The 21,779-nt window shown below is 43.6% G+C and overlaps 1 protein-coding gene across 1 annotated transcript; it reads left to right on the forward strand.

The window, feature by feature from the left end:
* The first annotated feature begins 812 nt into the window (after positions 1–812).
* LOC121548684 (leucine-rich repeat and fibronectin type-III domain-containing protein 5) lies at positions 813–19,828 on the forward strand. The gene is made up of 6 exons (XM_041860206.2): positions 813–1,454; positions 13,360–14,276; positions 14,584–14,758; positions 14,966–15,305; positions 17,544–17,844; positions 17,973–19,828. The coding sequence occupies exons 2-6, from the start codon at positions 13,386–13,388 to the stop codon at positions 18,705–18,707; spliced, it is 2,442 nt and encodes an 813-aa protein (XP_041716140.1). The 5' UTR covers positions 813–1,454; positions 13,360–13,385; the 3' UTR covers positions 18,708–19,828.
* Positions 19,829–21,779: the final 1,951 nt, after the last annotated feature.

Below are 21,779 nucleotides of genomic sequence, written 5' to 3' on the forward strand. Positions count from 1 at the left end.
ACCTCAGAGGTATCACTCCCGGTCATCTTCATCACTTCTTCACGCCACAATACCATGTTAGCCACATTAGCTCAGGTAGCTAACGCAAGTCTTCAGGTCTCAAGCAAGATTGTAAATCACCGAAGCACCTCCAATACATAAGCACAGCAGCAATAGCCTGGGGCTAGCCCAATGCTTTAGCCTGAGGAGAGGGTGCCAGAGGCAGGGCAGGGAGTGCCAAGGCGGTTATAGCCAACCTGTCATTTTCTTGCCAAACACCCTTGTTAGGCATGAGAAGGATGTTGCCTTGTATAATGCAGAAATAGTCAGGTTGGTATGCTATTTGGGAGTCTCTTGAAATATGCTGAAATTAGCATATAGTATAAGGCTGTTCTTCAATTTGCCAGTAGATGATACACATTGTAAGGACATTATATATATATAGGGTCTTAACCACAGGTGCCAAGGCTACTTTTTTGGTTATTTGTGTGCTTTATTTGTTTGCAGAGCTGCAGCAGATCTATTCTTATTATGCACCAATTAAATTGTGTTTGTATGTCATTCACTGCATCAAATCATTGAGCTTAATTGGCTTAGTGCTTGCTCATAAATGTGGTGAGCTCATAATCATTTATGATGATAAATAAGATGGTGATTAATATTTATATTTGCATACTATAAGGATACTGCATTGTCAGATGTGCAGTTGAGGCTGACTAAATTAATTAATCAGTAAACTACAGTTGTAAGATTGTGCTGGGAGGCATTGCATATGTCTGGATAAATGCACAAATGGCCCCTAGTGCTGGGGGCACCATCTATTACCATTCCAAGCACAGCACCTCTGGTCACCCGCGAAATGGAGCTGGCTCGGTGGCAGGGAAAGGTTGACAGTAGTCCACGACTTGTGTGACGCCCAGACCGGAGGACACAGTGGATCTGGCTGGGTGTCAGTCTGAATTAGGTCGCGTTGAGCCAGCATATCACCGGCGGACCTGCTGAGAAAAAGCGATGCGAACATCTGGCTGCTGTAACGCGATCCGAATTCAGCACCAGCCGTCAGTAGACGGCGCCGAATAGATAGCTGCCTGTCTTTTCAAAGGCGTTTTCTCTGCTAAACGGTGCATGCGGCCGGAATGCGCAGAGGCAAGCCACTGTGTCGAAGCTGGAAAGCTGTAGATAGGCAACTTCCAGTGAGCATTTTCCACGAAGATAAACCTGGGAAGGAAGGCGTTGGAATGTTGCTTTCTATGCTGGTCATGGATTTCTTGAAGGGCATCGGTGGTTTCGAAGGCCACTGTCACAGACTACTGTAGGATCCAGCGCACATTTTTTGGGTCCTGAGTCGGCTCAAGGAACCCCCATTTACATTACACAGAATTCTGTCAAAATGCTTTGGCGCTCATAACAGCTTTTGAGGAAGAATTTACGCAGTACTAACCTAGATCGAACAGGGCTGATGTTCCGTCTTCAAGGTAAACTTTAACCTATATTTTATAGCCTGCCATACATTAAACGTTAGTCTATGCATCACATTGCTGTTGAACTCTTTTGGGGAATCGCATTTGAAGAAATTGCATGGGCAGCAGCGGTACGGTTTTTAGTGCAATTAAGCTCCCATCCTCATTGCCTCTCTCACGCTGGAGTAGGCTATGTGAAAAGGTGAGGAATCTCCTAAATAGTATGGTTGAAAAGCTATAACACCGCAAGGTCAAAAATTACCATCATATGATGAGAAATGCGCGGACAGATTAAATGTGTATTTATAGAACCCCCTTGCTTGCATGTTGAGGTTTTTCTTTTCTTTTTGTAGGTGAAACTGAGAATCATGTAATGTGCCCATTATCGTCTTGTCCATTTACAGATGTATGGTGGATCACATCAGATTGAATTAAGATATGAAATGACTGCGCTCGTGCTCGGGCATGATAGGAGTTCTTATCAGTCTAACCAAGATAACTTGCAGAGTGCTAAGAGAGAAGGAAATATGACCACGGTTAATTAAAGCCATAAACGTCCCTTACTGAAATGCAAATTAGGCATTCTTCATTCACTTGTTATGTTCTTGTATAGTATATAATAAAACAGCATGGATTGACTAAAGCAGCCAAATGAACGACTGGACAAGGTATAGGTTAGTAAAACAGATTTATGTTTATACAGGTCTCTGATATGTGAATATGTGACCCTAATGAGTTATAAACGTGTTTCTTATTTTTGTGTCGGTGTTGGTTATCGTCTATCTTATTATTCATGGGAGCCTGAGAGGCACCATTGTGACTGGCACACCACATCCCCTGTATGCCTAATTTCACAGTTTCTGTTTGCTGACCGCTACAAAGGCTACAACTTCATCTCTGACCACTTTCTATATTCAATATCACACATGAACAATATTCATCACCACATAGCCTTCCCATTGAAGACGATGCTTATGTATTTCACTAACAAAGTCTAAAAAGAGAGAGATGTGCATAGAAAGTAGTATAGTTCCTTCCACCACCAACCCATAAAAGGAGCTGTGGCTTGGGTTTAAGCAGAATGAGCAAATCGACCATTGATAAGCACACCAAAGATGCCATTAATGATAAGTAATAAAAGAAAGACGGCACTTCTAAAAGCCTATTTCACACCTAGTTGCTGAATTTGCAAGATAACTTTTCTCTCATTTTGATTTCAGCACAAATAAAAAAAAATGTGGCACTGACTCTCCCCTGGATTGACGTTTCAGCATTGTTTCAATGAAGAGTTGGGTTCGACTAGCTACGTACGACCTGCACACGTAGTTGCAAGGCTGCTAGAGATAGCGGCAGGCGGACAAGCAATATCCACCATCGTAGTACGGATGAAGCCTGAGCTGGAATGTGAAGATAACTGAAGCTGGCAAGCTTTATAAAACCCTGAGTAGATCTAGCTTCAATCATAGTATACCTCTCTGCCTAGTAGCATTGGAATCCAATAGGTCAATAAAAGACAATAGACAATAGTACTGGCTCTATGCAGCATTGGGTTGTCTGAGAATGAACCTTTAAATACATGCCACCCCAAAGTGCCGTTTTGGTGTTGCCATGGTATCAAGGATGTCACCCAAGAGCTGCCAACATTAATCGCGTTGGCATTAAGGTTGGCAGACTCACTGATGTAAATTGGTATTTCAACAAACACACACTCTCTGTTTCACACACCTACAGGCACACACACTCTCTCTCTCTCTCTGTCTCTCTCTCTCTCTCTCACTCGCACACACACACACACACAAGCACACAGGCACACGCGCACACTCACAAGCACACAGGATGATGTGTTCAGGTCTGACCTACTTAAACCATTTAACCTCAACCTGACTGTCTAATTAAGGAATGTTTTTAATCAAACTAACTAATGTGTTGAACAATTCCCTCCAGGTCAACCAATCGGAAAGTGTTTATATCAGTATAAGGGTATTTGGAATGCTACCATGCCCCATGCCCTTAATGTGTTTCTCCTTATGAAATATGAATTATCAGTTTAATTCCAATACATGTAATGAAGCATTCTGCTGCCAATGGAGAATGCAGTATCTAGCTATGTCTCTGCAGTACCTAGGTGAGACAGTGTGCCATGTGCCATTATGTAGTTGTGTGTAGGGATACCAAGCAGGTCTCCTCTCTCTCTCTCTCTCTCTCTCTCTCTCTCTCTCTCTCTCTCTCTCTCTCTCTCTCTCTCTCTCTCTCTCTCTCTCTCTCTCTCTCTCTCTCTCTCTCTCTCTCTCTCTCTCTCTCTCTCTCTCTCTCTCTCTCTCTCTCTCTCTCTCTCTCTCTCTCTCTCTCTCTCTCTCTCTCTCTCTCTCTCTCTCTCTCTCTCTCTCTCTTCTCTCTCTCTCTCTCTCTCTCTCTCTCTCTCTCTCTCTCTCTCTCTCTCTCTCTCTCTTCAATTCAATTCAATTCAATTCAATTTAAGGGCTTTATTAGCATGGGAAACGTATGTTAACATTGCCAAAGCAAGTGAAGTAGATAGTAAACAAAGTGAAATAAACACTAAATATTAACAGTAAACATTACACTCAGAAGTTCCAAAAGAATAAAGACATTTAAAATGTCATATTATGTATATATACAGTGTTGTAACAATGTGCAAATAGTTAAAAGAACAAATGGGAAAATAAATAAACATAAATATGGGTTGTATTTACAATGGTGTTTGTTCTTCACTGGTTGCCCTTTTCTTGTGGCAACAGGTCACAAATGTTGCTGCTGTGATGGCACACTGTGGTATTTCACCCAGTAGATATGGGAGATTATCAAAATTGGGTTTGTTTTCGAATTCTTTGTGGATCTGTGTAATCTGAGGGAAATATGTGTCTCTAATATGGTCATACATTTGGCAGGAGGTTAGGAAGTGCAGCTCAGTTTCCACCTCATTTTGTGGGCAGTGTGCACATAACATGTCTTCCTGTCTGCCTACGGCGGCCTTTCTCAATAGCAAGGCTATGCTCACTGAGTCTGTACATAGTCAAAGCTTTCCTTAAGTTTGGGTCAGTCACAGTGGTCAGGTATTCTGCCACTGTGTACTCTCTGTTTAGGGCCAATAGCATTCTAGTTTGCTCTGTTTTTTTCTTAATTCTTTCCAATGTGTCAAGTAATTATCTTTTTGTTTTCTCATGATTTGGTTGGGTCTAATTGTGTTGCTGTCCTGGGGCTCTGTGGGGTCTGTTTGTGTTTGTGGACAGAGCCCTAGGACCAGCTTGCTTTGGGGACTCTTCTCCAAGTTCATCTCTCTGTAGGTGATGGCTTTGTTATGGAAGGTTTGGGAATCACTTCCTTTTAAGTGGTTATAGAATTTAACGGCTCTTTTCTGGATTTTGATAATTAGCGGGTATCGGCCTAATTCTGCTCTGTGTGCATTTTTTTGTGTTTTTCGTTGTACACTGAGGATATTTTTGCAGAATTCTGCATGCAGTCTGAATTTGGTGTTTGTCCCATTTTGTGAATTCTTGGTTGGTGAGCGGACCCCAGACCTCACAAGGGCAATGGGTCCTGTAACTGATTAAAAACTTTTTAGCCAGATCCTAATTGATATGTCAAATTTTATGTTCCTTTTGATGGCATAGAAGGCCCTTCTTGCCTTGTCTCTCAGATCGTTTACAGCTTTGTGGAAGTTACCTGTGGCGCTGATGTTTAGGCTGAGGTATGTATAGTTTTTTGTGTGCTCTAGGGCATCGTTGTCTAGATGGAATTTGTATTTGTGGTCCTGGCAACAGGACCTTTTTTGGAACACCATTATTTTTGTCTTACTGAGATTTACTGTCAGGGCACAGGTCTGACAGAATCTGTGCAGAAGATCTAGGTGCTGCTGTAGGCCCTCCTTGTTTGGTAACAGAAGCACCAGATCATCAGCAAACAGTAGACATTTGACTTCAGATTCTAGTAGGGTGAGGCCGGGTGCTGCAGACTGTTCTGGTGCCCTCGCCAATTCGTTGATATATATGTTGAAGAGGGTGGGGCTTAAATTGCATCCCTGTCTCACCCCACAGCCCTGTGGAAAGAAATGTGTGTGTTTCTTGACAATTTTAACTGCACACTTGTTGTTTGTGTACATGGATTTGATAATGTTGTATGTTTTTCCCCCAACACCACTTTCCATCAATTTGTATAGCAGACCCTCATGCCAAATTGAGTCCAAAGCTTTTTTGAAATCAACAAAGCATGAGAAGACGTTGCCTTTGTTTTGGTTTGTTTATTTGTCAATTAGTGTGTGCAGGGTGAATACGTGGTCTGTCATATGGTAATTTGGTAAAAAAGCATTTGCTCAGTACATTGTTTTCCCTGAGGAAATGAACTAGTCTGCTGTTAATGATAATGCAGAGGATTTTCCCAAGGTTGCTGTTGACGCATATCCCACTGTAGTTATTTGGGTCAAATTTGTCTCCACTTTTGTGGATTGGGGTGATCAGTCCTTGGTTCCAAATATTGGGGAAGATGCCGGAGCTAAGGATGATGTTAAAGAGTTTAGGTATAGCCAATTGGAATTTGTGGTCTGTATATTTGATCATTTAATTGAGGATACCATCAACACCACAGGCCTTTTTGGGTTGGAGGGTTTGTATTTTGTCCTGCAGTTCAGTCAATGTAATTGGAGAATCCAGTGGGTTCTGGTAGTCTTTAATAGTTGATTCTAAGATTTGCATTTGATCATGTATATTTTTTTGCTGTTTGTTCTTTGTTATAGGGCCAAAAAGATTGGAGAAATGATTTACCCATACATCTCTGTTTTGGATAGATAGCTCTTCGTGTTGTTGTTTGTTTTCCAATTTTCCCAGAAGTGGTTAGAGTCTATGGATTCTTCAATTACATTGAGCTGATTTCTGAAGTGCTGTTCCTTCTTTTTCTGTAGTGTATTTCTCTATTGTTTTAGTGATTCACCATAGTGAAGGCGTAGGCTCAGGTTTTCTGGGTCTCTATGTTTTTTGTTGGATAGGTTTCTCAATTTCTTTCTTAGGTTTTTGCATTCTTCATCAAACCAGTTGTCATTGTTGTTACTTTTCTTGGGTTTTTTGATTTGATAGGAAAGCTGAGAGGTCAAATATACTGTTTAGGTTTTCTACTGCCAAGTTTACACCTTCACTATTACAGTGGAACGTTTTGTCCAGGAAGCTGTCTAAAAGGGATTGAATTTGTTGTTGCCTAATTGATTTTTGGTAGGTTTCCACACTACTTTCCTTCCATCTATAGCATTTCTTAATATTATTCAGTTCCTTTGGCTTTGATGCCTCATGATTGAGTATTGCTCTGTTCAAGTAGACTGTGATTTTGCTGTGGTCTGATAGGGGTGTCAGTGGGCTGACTGTGAACGCTCTAAGAGACTCTGGGTTGAGGTCAGTGATAAAGTAGTCTACAGTACTACTGCCAAGAGATGAGCTATAGGTGTACCTACCATAGGAGTCTCCTCGAAGCCTACCATTAACTATGTACATACCCAGCGTGCGACAGAGCTGCAGGAGTTGTGACCCGCTTTTGTTGGTTATGTTGTCGTAGTTGTGCCTAGGGGGGCATATGGGGGAGGGAATGCTGTCACCTCCAGGTAGGTGTTTGTCCCCCTGTGTAATGAGGGTGTCAGGTTCTTGTCCAGTTCTGGCATTTAGGTCGCCACAGACTAGTACATGTCCCTGGGCCTGGAAATGATTGATTAACCTCTCCAGGATGGAGAAGCTGTCTTCATTAAAGTATGGGGATTCTAGTGGGGGGATATAGGTATCACAGATGAGGACATTTTTCTCTGTTGAGATCATTTCCTTTTGAATTTCTAGCCAAATGTAAAATGTTCCTGTTTTGATTAATTTAATAGAGTGAGTTATGTCTGCTCTATACCTGTTTCACACCTGGTAGTTTGGTGGATGGGACTACCAGCTCTCTGTAACCTAGAGGGCAACCAGTGGGTCCGTCTCCTCTCTACCACGTTTCTTGTAGGAAGACAATGTCTGTATTTCCTGCTCTTTAGGCCAAAGACAGATGACCTCAGGCCTTGGATATCTCTCTCTCTCTCTCTCTCTCTCTCTCTCTCTCTCTCTCTCTCTCTCTCTCTCTCTCTCTCTATTTCTCTCTGTCACCTTCCCCACTCTCTCTATCTCTCTCTCACCTCCCCCTCTCTCTCCCCCAGCCCAGCAGCAGTGTGATGATGCAGTAGCTTTCTCTACATGAGCCCCAGCATACGATAGACCATCTGAAAACAGATCCCTCATGACCCGACTGGGCCTGCTGCAGAAGGGAATGTGTGTGTGTGTGTGTATGCGTGTGTATGATGCTGCCTAAGGCTTTTTTTTCTGGGCGATCACTGCCCCAGGGGAAACATACAGAAGATATCCTCTACTAGAACAGTGGTATGCTGCTGCTGCCCCTGAGTGTCTCCCTATAGCTGGAGGTTGTCTTGCAAGCTGCTTTCTATTAGGAACATTTTTAGAGTGTGTGTGCGTATGCGTGTGTGTTTGTGTGTGTCTCTTCACAGTCCGTGTTGTGCCATAAGGTGTTTTTTAAATCTGATTTGACTGCTCGATTGAGTTACTTGATGTGGAAGAGAGTTCCATGTAGTCATTGCTCAGACTTGGGGACTGTGAAGAGACTCCTGGTGGCATGTCTTCTGGGGTATGTATGGGTGTCTGAGCTGTGTGTTAGCTGTTTGAACAGACAGTTCGGTGCTTTCGACACGTCAATACCTCTCACAAAGACAAGTAGTGATCATGTGTGTGTGTGTTTGTGTGCATATGTTCTCTATGTTCTCTAAGAGTTAACATTCTAAGATTGAGTAAATTATTAATTAAATAATTGATTGATTATCTAGTTTGATTATTTGTTCATTTAGGTGATGAGTCTGGCCTGCTATGCAAATTGCTGTGTAGAACCCCAAAGTAATTAAAGGCAAATTAGGGAGACAGGCGCCGACATGTATTTCCTGCTGCTCCCCATGTCTCGGCGATGGGGTTGTCCCTTTGTCCTCACAAAACGAATTTAGCAAGGATTACCGTCGCAACCATTCTCTTCATGTTTGGCTGAGTTTTCACTGGTGAAAAAAGCCAGATCTCTACGGGGTGAATCAATATCACGTCTCCAGTGCCGTTTGAGTTGGGAAGTAGCAGGTCCGCTCCGCCTCATTGCACATCCAGAGGCCGTGCCATCCACAGCAGAAGGCTGGTTGGCACACACACACATAAACACACACTCACACACGCATACTAACTCGCTATATCTCTTTCACACACGCAAACCCTTATATACACACAACCACTACCACACAAACACCAAGCACACCCACACACCACCAGCCGTCATTCCTCAGTTTGGGTCAAGATCGTTTGCCATGCTTAAGGAGTCATAACATGCCCATTTAACAATTACACCACAGTCCTTTTGTCATTAACTTTACTTCTGACCTCTCTGCTAGGCCTACTTCTCCCCTCTCACCGGCACCAGCCACCAGAGCAGTCAACACAGGACAGGGAGTCAACACATTTCTATGACTGTTGTACTCAGTAGTGGTAAAATAACCTGTAAAACAGGGTCATAAACCTGTTCTCTAAGGGAATTTGATGTATCGTAGCCATAGCAGCGGTGTTCATTGGAATGTCAGACCAGGGAGACAGTGTATGCTCTGCTCTCTCTAAAATGATATCACTGTGTTCCCGTTTTTATTATCGGCTGCCCCCTCCGAGTCGTCAGGCCACGATGATGTGTTTTACAGCTGTCAGATGACAGGTGTTGTCACCATGTTGCCACCAGGCCTCGGTATCTGGGCGCGTTCGATCGGATCACTTTTGTCAAGCCTTCCAAAGTGTGTTGCATTATGGGGATAAAAATTGAATGTGATTTTTGAGGCTCTCTCTCACCAAATGATAGTACAATGTACACACATACAGTGCATTCGGAAAGTATTCAGACCCCTTAACTTTTTCCAAATTTTGTTACGTTACAGCCTTATTCTAAAATTGATTAAATCAACATTTTTCCTAATCAATCTACCCACAATACCCCATAATGACAAAGCGAAAACAGGTTTTTAGAATGTTTAGCTAATTTAAAAAAACACACAAAAAATATACCTTATTTAAATAAATATTCAGACCCTTTGCTATGAGACTCGAAATTGAGCTCAGGTGCATCCTGTTTCCATTTATCATCCTTGAGATGTTTCTACAACTTGATTGGAGTCCACCTGTGGTAAACTAAATTGATTGGACATGATTTGGAAAGGAACACACCTGTCTATATAAGGTCCCACAGTTGACAGTGCATGTCAGAGCAAAAACCAAGCCATGAGGTGGAAGGAATTGTCCGTAGAGCTCCAAGACAGGATTGTGTCGAGGCACAGATCTGGGGAAAGGTACCAAAACATTTCGGCAGCATTGAAGGTCCCCAAGAACACAGTGGCCTCCATCCTTCTTAAATGGAAGAAGTTTGGAACCACTACGACTCTTCCTAGAGCTGGCTGCCTGGCCAAACTGAGCAATCGGGGGAGAAGGGCCTTGGTCAGGGAGGTGACCAAGAAGTCGATGGTCACTCTGACAGAGCTCCAGAGTTCCTCTGTGGAGATGGGAGAACCTTCCAGAAGGACAACCATCTCTGCAGCACTCCACCAATCAGACCGAAGCCACTCAGTAAAAGGCACATGACAGCCAGCTTGGAGTTTGCCAAAAGGCACCTAAAGACTCTCAGATCATGAGAAACAAGATTCTCTGGTCTGATGAAACCAAGATTGAATTCTTTGGCCTGAATGCCAAGCGTCACGTCTGGAGGAAACCTGACACCATTCCTACAGTGAAACATGGGTGGCAGCATCATGCTGTGGGGATGTTTTTCAGCGGCAGAGACTAGGAGACTAGTCAGGATCGAGGGAAAAATGAACGGAGCAAAGTACAGAGAGATCCTTGAGGAAAACCTGCTCCAGAGCGCTCAGGACCTCAGACTGGGGCGAAGGTTTACCTTCCAATAGGACAACAACCTTAAGCACACAGCCAAGACAACGCTGGAGTGGATTCGGGACAAGTCTCTGAATGTCCTTGAGTGGCACAGCCAGAGCCCGGACTTGAACCCGATCGAACATCTCAGGAGAGACCTGAAAATAGCTGTGCAGTGATGCTCCCCATCCAACCTGACAGAGCTTGAGAGGATCTGCAGAGAAGAATGGGAGAAACTCCCCAAATACAGGCGTGCCAACCTTGTAGCGTCATACGCAAGAAGACTCGAGGCTGTAATCACTGCCAAAGGTGCTTCAACAAAGTACTGAAGTCTCTGAATACTTATGTAAATGTGATATTTCAGTTGTTTATTTTTAATAAATGTGCAAAAGTGTCTAAAAACCAGTTTTTGCTTTGTCATTATGAGGTATTGTGTGTAGATTGATGAGGGAAAAAAACAATTTAATACATTTTAGAATAAAGCTGTAACGTAACAAAATGTGGAAAAAGTCAAGGGGTCTGAAACCTTTCCGAATGTACTGTATATTTACAGTTTGTGAGTGTGTGATATGGGGGTTGGAGACATGTTTATTTTCAACATTACAAAGAAAAACGTATATAAACAATGGCAACACTGCCATGTTGCACTGAGCCTTGCTGTTGGAAAACCACATCAGTGTCTGACATTCAGCTGTCGCAGATGCACCTGTCCCGACTTCACTCCTCGTGTTTTGTCTACAGTCGGTTGCTTTCACCTTACCACACAAACGAGTCCTCCCTCTGGGCACACACTGGTTGAATCAACGTTGTTTCCACGTCATTTCATTTAAATTATGTTGAACCAACGTGGAATAGATGTTGAATTGACATGTTACTCATGTTCCATCTGCAGATTTCTTCCTTCTCTGACACATTCAAAGAATTTTGAGACATTCTTCACAATCCTCAACTCCTTTGACAGTTAAGGTTATTATTTCACAGATTCTGTATCAAAAGCTGCAGGTGGAGAAAACCCACTGGGTACAGACATGTCAACGTCTAGTTTTGATATACATTTGGTTGAGTTCTTTTGGTTGAAATGACGTGGTAACAACGTTGATTCATCCATTTCTTTCCCAGTGGGAATCTTTTGATGGCATACAGAGAGCTTCCAGGCCTTTACCAAATTTCTACAGACAAATTATTCAAGACACAGGCATATAACCTTAGACATTACCAAGACCACAGAAACCAACGATGATAAAACAGCAATAACGATCTGTATCTAAAGTTTAGGCTTTGAGTTGTATTACTGTTGTGAGATCTTTGGGTGTTGGACCTTGCACCTTCCTCCCTTTATCAAGAGCCATGAGACACGCATGGTAGATTCATGTTTACATGTAGCCAATAAGATTGAGTTATTTCACCCATTATGAGCCGTATTTCATGTGTCGTTAGGCAAACCCTCCAGATGCAGTATCCCCACTACTAGACTGCCTGCTGAACTGTTCTCTTCTCTCTAATCTCCATTCTCTTTAGCTTTATGACATGTTATATCCCTGACAAGGATATATCATCTCAGGATTCATCAAATGGTCCCATCCTTATCCCTCGTCTCAGCTGTGCCCTAGGTAAGAGCAGCAGAAGAGAGCAGTGAGGAAATCAATAGCCAAGGATTGCCTTTCTTGAATGAGCGAGATGAGCGCAGAGTCGGTTGGGCTGTTGGTTGATCCACTCCCATTGCCTTCATATGATCCGGAGAGACATCCGTCTAATTCTGAGGAGTGACTGGGCCTCCAGATTCGACTTTCATCCCCCCATACACAGAGATAAAAGGCCTTTTTATATCAAAAACACAAGAATCAGCAGAGCAAGCAGAGCAAGGGCAGAGAGTAGCTGTCAAATAAACAGACAGATTCTTCTGTGGGTCTTTAAACTTTCCAAATCTGCAGTCATCTTTTTTATTAACGACAAAGAGTGAAGTCTTTCAGATTAGTACAAACGTTGGTTTGTTTAGAATCAGATCCCTGCTGAGAAATTGTATTTTGAGTATCCTTTGTGTCCTTCACTTCCCTATGTCAGTGGTAATTCACCACATCTAGCGGCACAATTGACATCTTAGAAGAGAAGAGAATACTTTGTCTTCCAGAACGAAATTCTTTGCATAGGTTAGATACAGGTAACACCAACAGAACCCCAGGAAGAGTAGCCACAGATAGAACAATAAGCCAGATATTTCACCAGATGTATAAATGTGAAGCATCCGGTTGGCGTTTCCACTCACTACCAAATATGGTGATGAGAGGAAGCCCAGTGGCCGGCACTGGGAGAAGATGGACGAGATGGATTTTGGCCGACATTCTGCAAATATTCTCATCAGTGAAACATTTTATATCCGTACAGTTTCCAAAACTAGAACCTGTAACAAACAGAGCGGACTGCTTTCTGTAGACTTTATCCTTTGCCAAAGTTTCAAAAAATGGTGTTGTTTAGGAGTGCAAGGGCGAATTGAGTTATTGCACACGTGCACTTCACAGAGTAGGCATTCCCTAACGGAAATATGCAAATAAATGCTAGAACAAGCCAATAGGATCTCACTAGCTCATGCTTGGCTCTGCCCATCTCCTTGCTTGTTCTGCCCACTATGATTCATTGGCTCCCATTGGAAACGACAGGTTCTGGTCTATCTTGGGTTAGTTATAAATATCTTTGGAGTAGCTCTGGAAAAAGTAACAGCTAATGGAAATCCAAATAAACATATACAATTCTGTCTCTCTCGTTTCTACTTCATTGTTTTTGTGTGGGTGTATATGATTGCTTTGTTTTGTGATTTGAGTGGACCCCAGGATCCAGGAAGAGTAGCTGTATCCAAATAAATGAAAACAATATTTTCTCTCCTATCTCTACTTCAGTGTCTTGGGGTTATCTCCATTCAAGATGTAGGATGTTAAAATGCTTTCTCTTTCTTATCTGTCCAGGTGTGTTAGCCTGACTGGAAAGCCTGATGGAGACCCTGCTAGTTTACCTGATGGTCCTTGGCATGGCTATAAAAGGCCACAAGGTCCAGGTGTGCCCAAAACGCTGTGTCTGCCAGATGCTCAACCCCAACCTTGCAACCCTCTGCGACAAGAAGGGCCTCCTCTTCATCCCGCCCAACATCGACCGTCACACCGTGGAGATGCGTCTGGGCGACAACTTTGTCACGAGCATCAAACAGCGGGACTTCGCCAACATGACCAAGCTGCAGGACCTGACGTTGTCTCGGAACACCATCGGCTCCATCTCACCTCACGCCTTTAAAGATCTGGAGAACCTTAGAGCCTTGCATCTGGACAGCAACCGTCTGACGAGGCTCACCAACGACACCTTCAGTGGGATGTCCAAGCTCCAACATCTCATCCTCAACAACAACCAGCTGATTCACATCCACATCGGGGCCTTCAATGATCTCACGGCTCTAGAGGAGTTAGATCTGTCCTACAACAACTTAGAAAGCGCCCCCTGGGTGGCCATCCAGAGAATGACCAGCCTCCACACCCTGGGCTTGGACCACAACATGCTTAGCTACATCCCTGAGGGAACCTTCTCCGGCCTGCAGAAGCTCAAACGCCTTGACGTCACATCCAACAAGCTCCAGAAGCTTCCGCCCGACCCAGTGTTCCAACGGGCCGGCGTCTTGGCCACGTCAGGGAGCATGGGTCCATCGTCATTTGCGTTGAGTTTTGGTGGGAACCCACTGAGGTGTAACTGTGAGCTGCTGTGGCTGAGGAGGCTGAGGAGGGAAGATGATCTGGAGACATGTGCGGCTCCGCAGCACCTGGCTGGGCGGTACTTCTGGACCGTGTCTGAAGAAGAGTTCCTCTGTGAGCCCCCTCTCATCACCAGACACTCCCAGGTAAGGCTGAGAAGATAGGGTCACAACACATCATTGGTAAATAGTATTGCGATAACCCAGTGAAAACAGTATCATGATAACTGACAAAAAATGCATTATCATGCATATCACTGAACACAACTTTTGTTTTATAACATGATAATTCATAAAATATTGATCAAGTCATCCCTTTCCAAGACAACCGCTTTTATTGCAATGATTGCCTAACATTGATTATCGTGCTATTGCAAATCATGATAACTGCTTTTATCGTGATAATTCAATAATTATCACAGTAAGTAACATCGTTTACCCTAACACCATATAGGAGCTGCGAGCATTGGAGGGTCAGAGTGTAGCTCTGCGCTGTAAGGCCAGGGGCGACCCAGACCCCATCATCCACTGGATCGCCCCAGATGGCCGGCTCATGTCCAACTCCTCCCGGGCTGCGGTGCACAGTGATGGGACCCTGGACATCCTCATCAGCACTGTGAAGGACTCAGGTGGGTGTCATTGAAATAAATGTATGTTATGGTGATTATGTTAAGTGTTTCTGTTTGTATGCTGTGGGTTTTAATAGCCGCTGAGGCCGATTTTTCAGACCATTTAATCAGAATCAAAATTATCCTTTGATGAACGCTGTTCTCTTGTTACATTTAGTTTCCCACTTCATTTGAAAATAAAATAAATGTTCTTTATCGCTCCATCAGGCTCCTTCACCTGTGTTGCCTCCAACCCGGCCGGGGAGGCCCAACAAACTGTTGACCTGGTGATCGCCAAACTCCCACACATTACCAACAGTACTGTGGAGAAGGAACCGGACCCAGGTTCTTCTGATATCGCCACGGTAACGAGGACGGGTGGTGGTGGGGAAGGCAGAGAAGTGGTGCCACTGGGAAACACAGAGACGAGCCAGGAGAAGAAGGTGGTGATTGCTGAGGCCACGTCTACCTCCGCCCTGGTCAGGTTCAACTTCCAGAGGAGTATACCGGGCATCCGAATGTTCCAGATCCAATACAACGGTACCTACGATGACTCTCTGGTTTACAGGTGAGCCTTGGCTTATATAGGCAGTGGCGTGTATTAATGGATGCCAAGGGAAGCCAGGCTTCCCCAAAAAAAATTACCAAGAAGAAAGACAATAATTTATCTTTCGTCTTTCTGTTTCATAATTTTCCTTCAATTCGCAAGAGGCTTAATGTATCTCACCAGAGAAAAAGCATCTGATTGAGCGAAACAGGGCCCCTCTGTCTCAGTATGTGTAGGCCATCTATCTGATTCTGTCTGTTCAAAAAGAATATGACATTGTTGCCGCCCGTAGCATTGAATGCAAGGAAAGCCAGTGAACATTTGGCCAATCAATGTTGAGCTGAACTGAGTGAGCTCAACTGTGAATGGTCCTGGCGCACCCAAAAAAAAATGTAAAGGGAAGCCAGTTTGGATTTGGCTTCACACCAATCACAAGCCAAACATCATTAACAGAAAAAACTTGAATTGTTGCATCTCATTGTGTCGTTGTCCTTCGGTGGCTAGCTAGCTAGCTAAAATCGCCCCTTTCCTAAATTGGATGGAGATAGGGATTTGGCTGTGGTTTTACTTAATTCTCCATAACGGCAATTCTGATCTAACCATAAATTCATACATTGTCATATTTAGCTTATGTTGATTCAACAAAATTATTTTGGGTATCTTAGTTGTCACTGTATTAGACTAAGCATAGGTGATTTGGTGATGTTGAAATATTGAAGTTGAAATGGTGCTGGAATAGTGGAGGCAGCTCCTGTTTTCTTTGCGACTTGCGGTAACTCTCTGTGGTTCTAAATCAATAGTTGTTTAGTAGTCCGAAAATGTCGGAAACATTAACTTGCGGACTTCACCGGACAGATGTTGCTCTCCGGTTTTGTGATGAAACAAAGGTGTGGTTGAATTTATTCTGCCACTGTGTCTTCTTATTGTCTCGGCCTTAGGCCTATATATCATGGTGGCAAGCGATATGAACTAACAGGTTATAGAGCAAACAACACAATTATCACAACACATACGTTGTAATATGGCTTTTTTCCTGGCTTGGCTTCCTCAGTGATTTTACCAACGCACCTCTACTGTATATAGGGACTGTTTTTGGAGTTCTTGATGATTGATATTGATGCCTCATTTGAACTCTCAGAACCAGGCAGAATGAGAACTAACAAGAACCAGGCACGATGGTCTTTTGTATTAGTTCCTGATTGGTGTTGATCGGCTGTTATGTTGTTTAAAATGAATGTCAAATGTGCAAATTCTCATGAATGATGAGTTATTTCTCTAATCGTGCAAAGTAATTAATTTACTGACATTCTTATTCAGTGACTTACAAAGTCACCTTGGTAACAGTGTGTTGGCAGCAGTACGTATAAAGTACACACAACATGTACACCCATGATAATACCTAATCAACAGAATGAAAACAAAATGTCAGCACTGAGCTGTAGGGCAAAGCCGAGATGAAAGAGAAAGCAGTATGTTACAAAAAGCTTCAGAAGATCTTTCAGGCCTCTTCTGAGGAACTAGTCTACACAAGACTCTTTCATCTGGAGACCCTTTCACTCCATATTTCAAGCTTATATTCATGATACGATATGACCATTTAGCACACACTGTTAAATTCCAGTCCTGGAGGGCTGAAACATTTCTGGTTTTTGTTTCTACCTGGTAGTTAATTGAGCTCACCTGGTGTTCTAGGTCTGAATCAGTTCCTTATTAGAAGGAAAGAATGAAAACCAGAAGTGTTTTGGCCCTCCAGGACTGACATTGAACAGGCCTGGTCTACACATACTCTACATACATTGTGTTTATGAGGTCCATTTGTGAATCAAAAACACACACCTCTGGTCTTTCAAGCATACAGCACCATGGCCCAACAACTGAGCCATTGGACTTATTGTGACTGCCTCTTCTGAGAAATGGGTGTGCATATAATCTTTCATCTTTCATGCTTCCCGACTTCTCACTGGGTGTTTTTGTGTCTCAGGGGCTTGGGTAAAAATAAAAAAGACAAATCTCAGTTTCCACAATTTGGACAATTAAGTATTTAAATTAAGTATTTTTCATCTTTCACAAAACATTAGCAATTCAACTTTTTTTTTTTTTTGCCATTGGAATCATTGTGATTCTGTTACTCCATTACAAGTCCATCCGAGACATAACATTCTCTCATCTCTGAACACTTATAATTGGTCTGCAATCGCTCTAGTATGCTCTCACCTCTTTCATTATACACTATCTCTCTCTCTCTCTGTCTGTTTTCAGAATGATCCCTCCGAGCAGTAAGAGTATCCTGGTGAACAACCTGGCTGCCGGTACACAGTACGACCTGTGTGTGCTGGCCATCTACGACGACCTGGTGACCTCCCTGACCGCCACGCGGGTGGTGGGGTGCATTCGCTTCACCACCGATCCCCAGTACCTCCACTGCCACTTCATGCAGTCCCAGTTCCTGGGAGGGACCATAGTGGTCATCATCGGAGGGATCATTGTGGCGTCCGTCTTAGCCTTCATCATCTTCCTCATCGTGAGGTACCGAGTCTGTAACCAAGGCGATGAGGATAAGGTAGGAGTATTGAGTATTGCTCTTTTCTTTGTTGCTACTGTCTCTGGACTGTTGTTATTGGACATCTGATGATGAATGTTGAGGTCATTTCTCCCTGGGGGATCAATAAAATCTCTCTCTTTCATAAGGCTTTGGAAATGGGTGAGATCCGGTCTCTGAGCAGTGATGGTCAGCTCCAGGGCTGCGGCGTCCCCAAGTCCATTTCCAAGTCTCTGTCCAAGCAGATTCTCAGTCCGGAGAAACCAGAGAAGGAGGATAAGGAGTGTCTGAGGGTGGGCCTTCCTCCCCCTGAGCCAGTCAAGCAGCAGCGACCCCCAGCCCCGACCACCACCACATCCAACAAGCCCTCCATTCCCGACTGCACCGTCTCTACCTCCGCAGCCAGCCACCCCTGGCACCCTGCCTCCCCGGGCACCCTGAGGCCAAAACGGGCCAGTGGCGGTATGAAACTGGGAGAAGCCTGCCGAACCGAAGGCCAGACAGATGTGGAGTTAGAGAACACAAACCGGAATAACTCAGCGGAAGCTAAAATGGCTGTGGCTGTTTCTGCCCTTTCCACAAAATGGACGAAGGTCGCTAGGGGGCCAAGCCCCCCTGGAGCCTCCTCCCTCCATTACATGACAGTGCCAGCAGGGGGCGTGAGGGTGAACCGGCGGCACTCTTTGAACGTGGACTCATACAAGGAGTGCTGCTACGTCAGCCTGGTACAGCAGCAGCAGCCAAAGCCTGGTGGGGGTTTGCGCTCCAAACGCAGTCTGTCCATGAGCGGAGAACTGCCCCAGTTGGAAAGTGCAATGGCAAACATACGCAGAGGCAGAGACAAGCTGTCCCGATCCGAGAGGCTTCTCGAAAGCACTCTATGATCGGGATTTTACAGGTTTATAGGGTTTTTGTTTTATTGGATTGGATTTGTGGGCGGTGGTGGAGCAGACAGTGACTATATGCCTTGTTCAGAGAGTTACTGTGGTCTTTTGTCTGCAAGACCCACAGATTCCTCTCATATTTCTGAAGACAAGGCAGCCGAACAGGGTTTTAAAGGGCAAATGTTTCACATTTGTTTTTCTACCTTAAAGCAAATATCCTCTCAAAGTCATCTTTATATTGACTGGATAAAACTGACGAAAGGCACCAAAAAATGTATAAAGCAACTTCATGTAAAAATGGTTAAGTTGTGTAACATATAACGCTATACACCCGTAAGTGTCCACATGGTACTGAATGCAGTTGGAAGTCTAGCATTATTTAGAGAGAGAGAGGGAGAGAAAGTTTGGATGATCATACTAGTTATAACATTGCCTGTTACTTAAAGTGATTACAATCACTGGGTAGACAAGGAATGGACATATTTCTTGTCATCAGTTTTCCAGACGGCTGATGACATGTCTTAATCAACTCGGTGGCATTTGGAGGGATGTGAATGTGCAGAACACCCCAGACAGAAGTGTAGAACAGAGTGTACCCAGGCTGTGTCTGACATAGCACCCTATTCCCTGTAGTGCACTCTGGTCAAAAGTAGTGCACTATATAGGAAATATGGTGCCATCTATTCTAATGACAGAGCTGGATATTTTCATCAAGCCGCACCAAATCAAATCAAATCAATTTTTATTTGTCACATACACGTGTTTGGGAAGACACACAGCACAATGCAGCATTCATGGTACCCATCGGCATCGATTGAGCTTAATACTGCCCTCCTGTTTGAATCAATACATTTGATCACGTAATTACACATAAAGACTTACGTTCATAGATTTATTGTCCCATCTGATATGAGAGTTTAAACTAAGACAGGATGACAGGAGCGATAAAGGATGTGTGGTCCATTTTCATGTTTTTTTGCTATTATTAAAACATTGTTTGCTAAGAATCATTGTAAATTGACTTGTCGGTGAAGAGAAAACGAAAGCCACAAAACAGTATATGAGAAGTCGGCTCTTGATTTAACTGTTGTTTCTGTTTGATGTTCACCAGTATAAATAAACCAATGAGAAAAAGGAATCTAATGTAGTTTTAACCTTATGATATCTCTACAGTTATTGATATGCTTGTGACATCATTTACCAGGTACCTATAGAGAGCAATGTTGACTTTTTGTAGGCACTAACTAAAATGTATAGAGTTTTTGTAGGGTTTTGGATAAACGCCGGAAATAAGGTCTGTGGTACACACAGGCTTAGGAGATCTTATAAGTTTTGTTCTATGAGATAATCTTCATCAGCTAACGTCACTTTTTGTGAATTTTGAAGCATTTATGTAATTAAAAAACACAACGCACATGAAGTCTTCATAATTCATAAAGGTCATGTTAACTGACTGATATTATCTCATAGAATAAAACGTATAAGATCTCCTCAGCCTGTGTTAACCTCAGATCTTATTTTCGGCATTTATTCCAAAACCCTATTCATTCTCTATTCATTTTGCTCATAGGAATTGCTGAACAAAACAGAGGTAAATCATTTCCAGTATTTAGGACTAAAAGCTGGCAAGCTCTATTGTAGCTTTCTTAAAGGGGCGATCTGCAGTTGCTTCATCAATTTTTGGACTTCTGTATTAATAATATATATATAATATGCCATTTAGCAGACGCTTTTATCCAAAGCGACTTACAGTCATGCGTGCATACATTGTTTTTTTTTTGTGTATGGGTGGTCCCGGGGATCGAACCCACTACCTTGGCGTTACAAACGCCGTGCTCTACCAGCTGAGCTACAGAGGACCACAAATGAACCCATTGATTCTTGAAGAATATAACTTATAAATGCCTCATCAGCTTAGTTCAACTGTCATACCCCATCAGACCCCAAAATGTAAGCTTGTTTCACTCCAATGTTTGTAAACAAAGTAAATGTAAACAAACAGATAGTTTCAATTACAAACTACCTTTAATCTCGAGTCACGACTGATAAAACAAATGAGATTTTTAAGGTTCAGTATAATCTTAAAGCATTTTAATCTCCCCTCCTTCTCCCTGCGAGCAGAGAAAGCCGTAGACCTCTTACAGATCTCTGCTCTCGGCCCCTGTGTTTGTTCAAAGGCAACCGGAAGCAGATGATGAAAAGAGGCCATCCTAGTCACCTGGGACTCCCCCCCCCCCCTCTCTCTCCTCCCTCCTTCCCCTCTCTCTCTCCTCCCTCCTTCCCCTCTCCCTACCCACACATCTACGCTACTAGTCTGACAGAGCCTCTTCCCTCAGACTCCTGCCATGCAGTGTTTAGAGAGAGAGAGATAGAGAGAGAGAGCGAGAGAGAGAGAGAAACTCTCTGGTAAACTATAGCAGAGAATTAAACAGTAAAGGCTTGTTAATATGTGTGCACATATGTCAGACATAAATGTATTAATGTCACCCAAACAAACAGGCCACTTTTATTTATTATTTCTCTGTCATTATGGATGATTAAAATGTGTAGCGGAGGAGCCAGGCCCGGACCTCGACTCAGTCTCTGGTGGGTGCCAGAGGTGTGTGTTAATAATACATATGTTTCTGGGGAGAAAGGGAATGAGAGAAAGGAGAAATGGGGGGATGGTTTGAGAAGGAGAGAGGAAGAGGGAGAGAGAGAATGTGGGGTAAAGAAAGAGAGGGAGATGCCAGAATGAAAAAAACTGAAAGAAGAAAGGAGAGAAAAGAGCATCTGTGTAAGTCAGCCAGTCAGCCAGTCAGCCATGCGGCATTCATTGCACCTCTGCAGGGGTGAGGAGGGGGGTGAGGAGGTGGGTGAGAGGGTGGGTGAGGTGGTGGGTGAGGAGATGGGTGAGGAGGTGGTGGGTGAGGAGGGGGTGGAAACTGCTGGACGTCTGCCAGTGAGCCTGCCGAGTGAAGAGTGTGCCCCGCCGCCAAATACAGAACCACACGCTTCCCCTCACACACTGTAGGGTTCTGCCCGACTTCTAACCCCCCTTCCCCTCTAGCGCTTACTGCTCCGCCCTCCCTC

Source organism: Coregonus clupeaformis, chromosome 33 (assembly GCF_020615455.1).
Source record: "Coregonus clupeaformis isolate EN_2021a chromosome 33, ASM2061545v1, whole genome shotgun sequence".
NCBI classification, from domain to species: domain Eukaryota; kingdom Metazoa; phylum Chordata; class Actinopteri; order Salmoniformes; family Salmonidae; genus Coregonus; species Coregonus clupeaformis.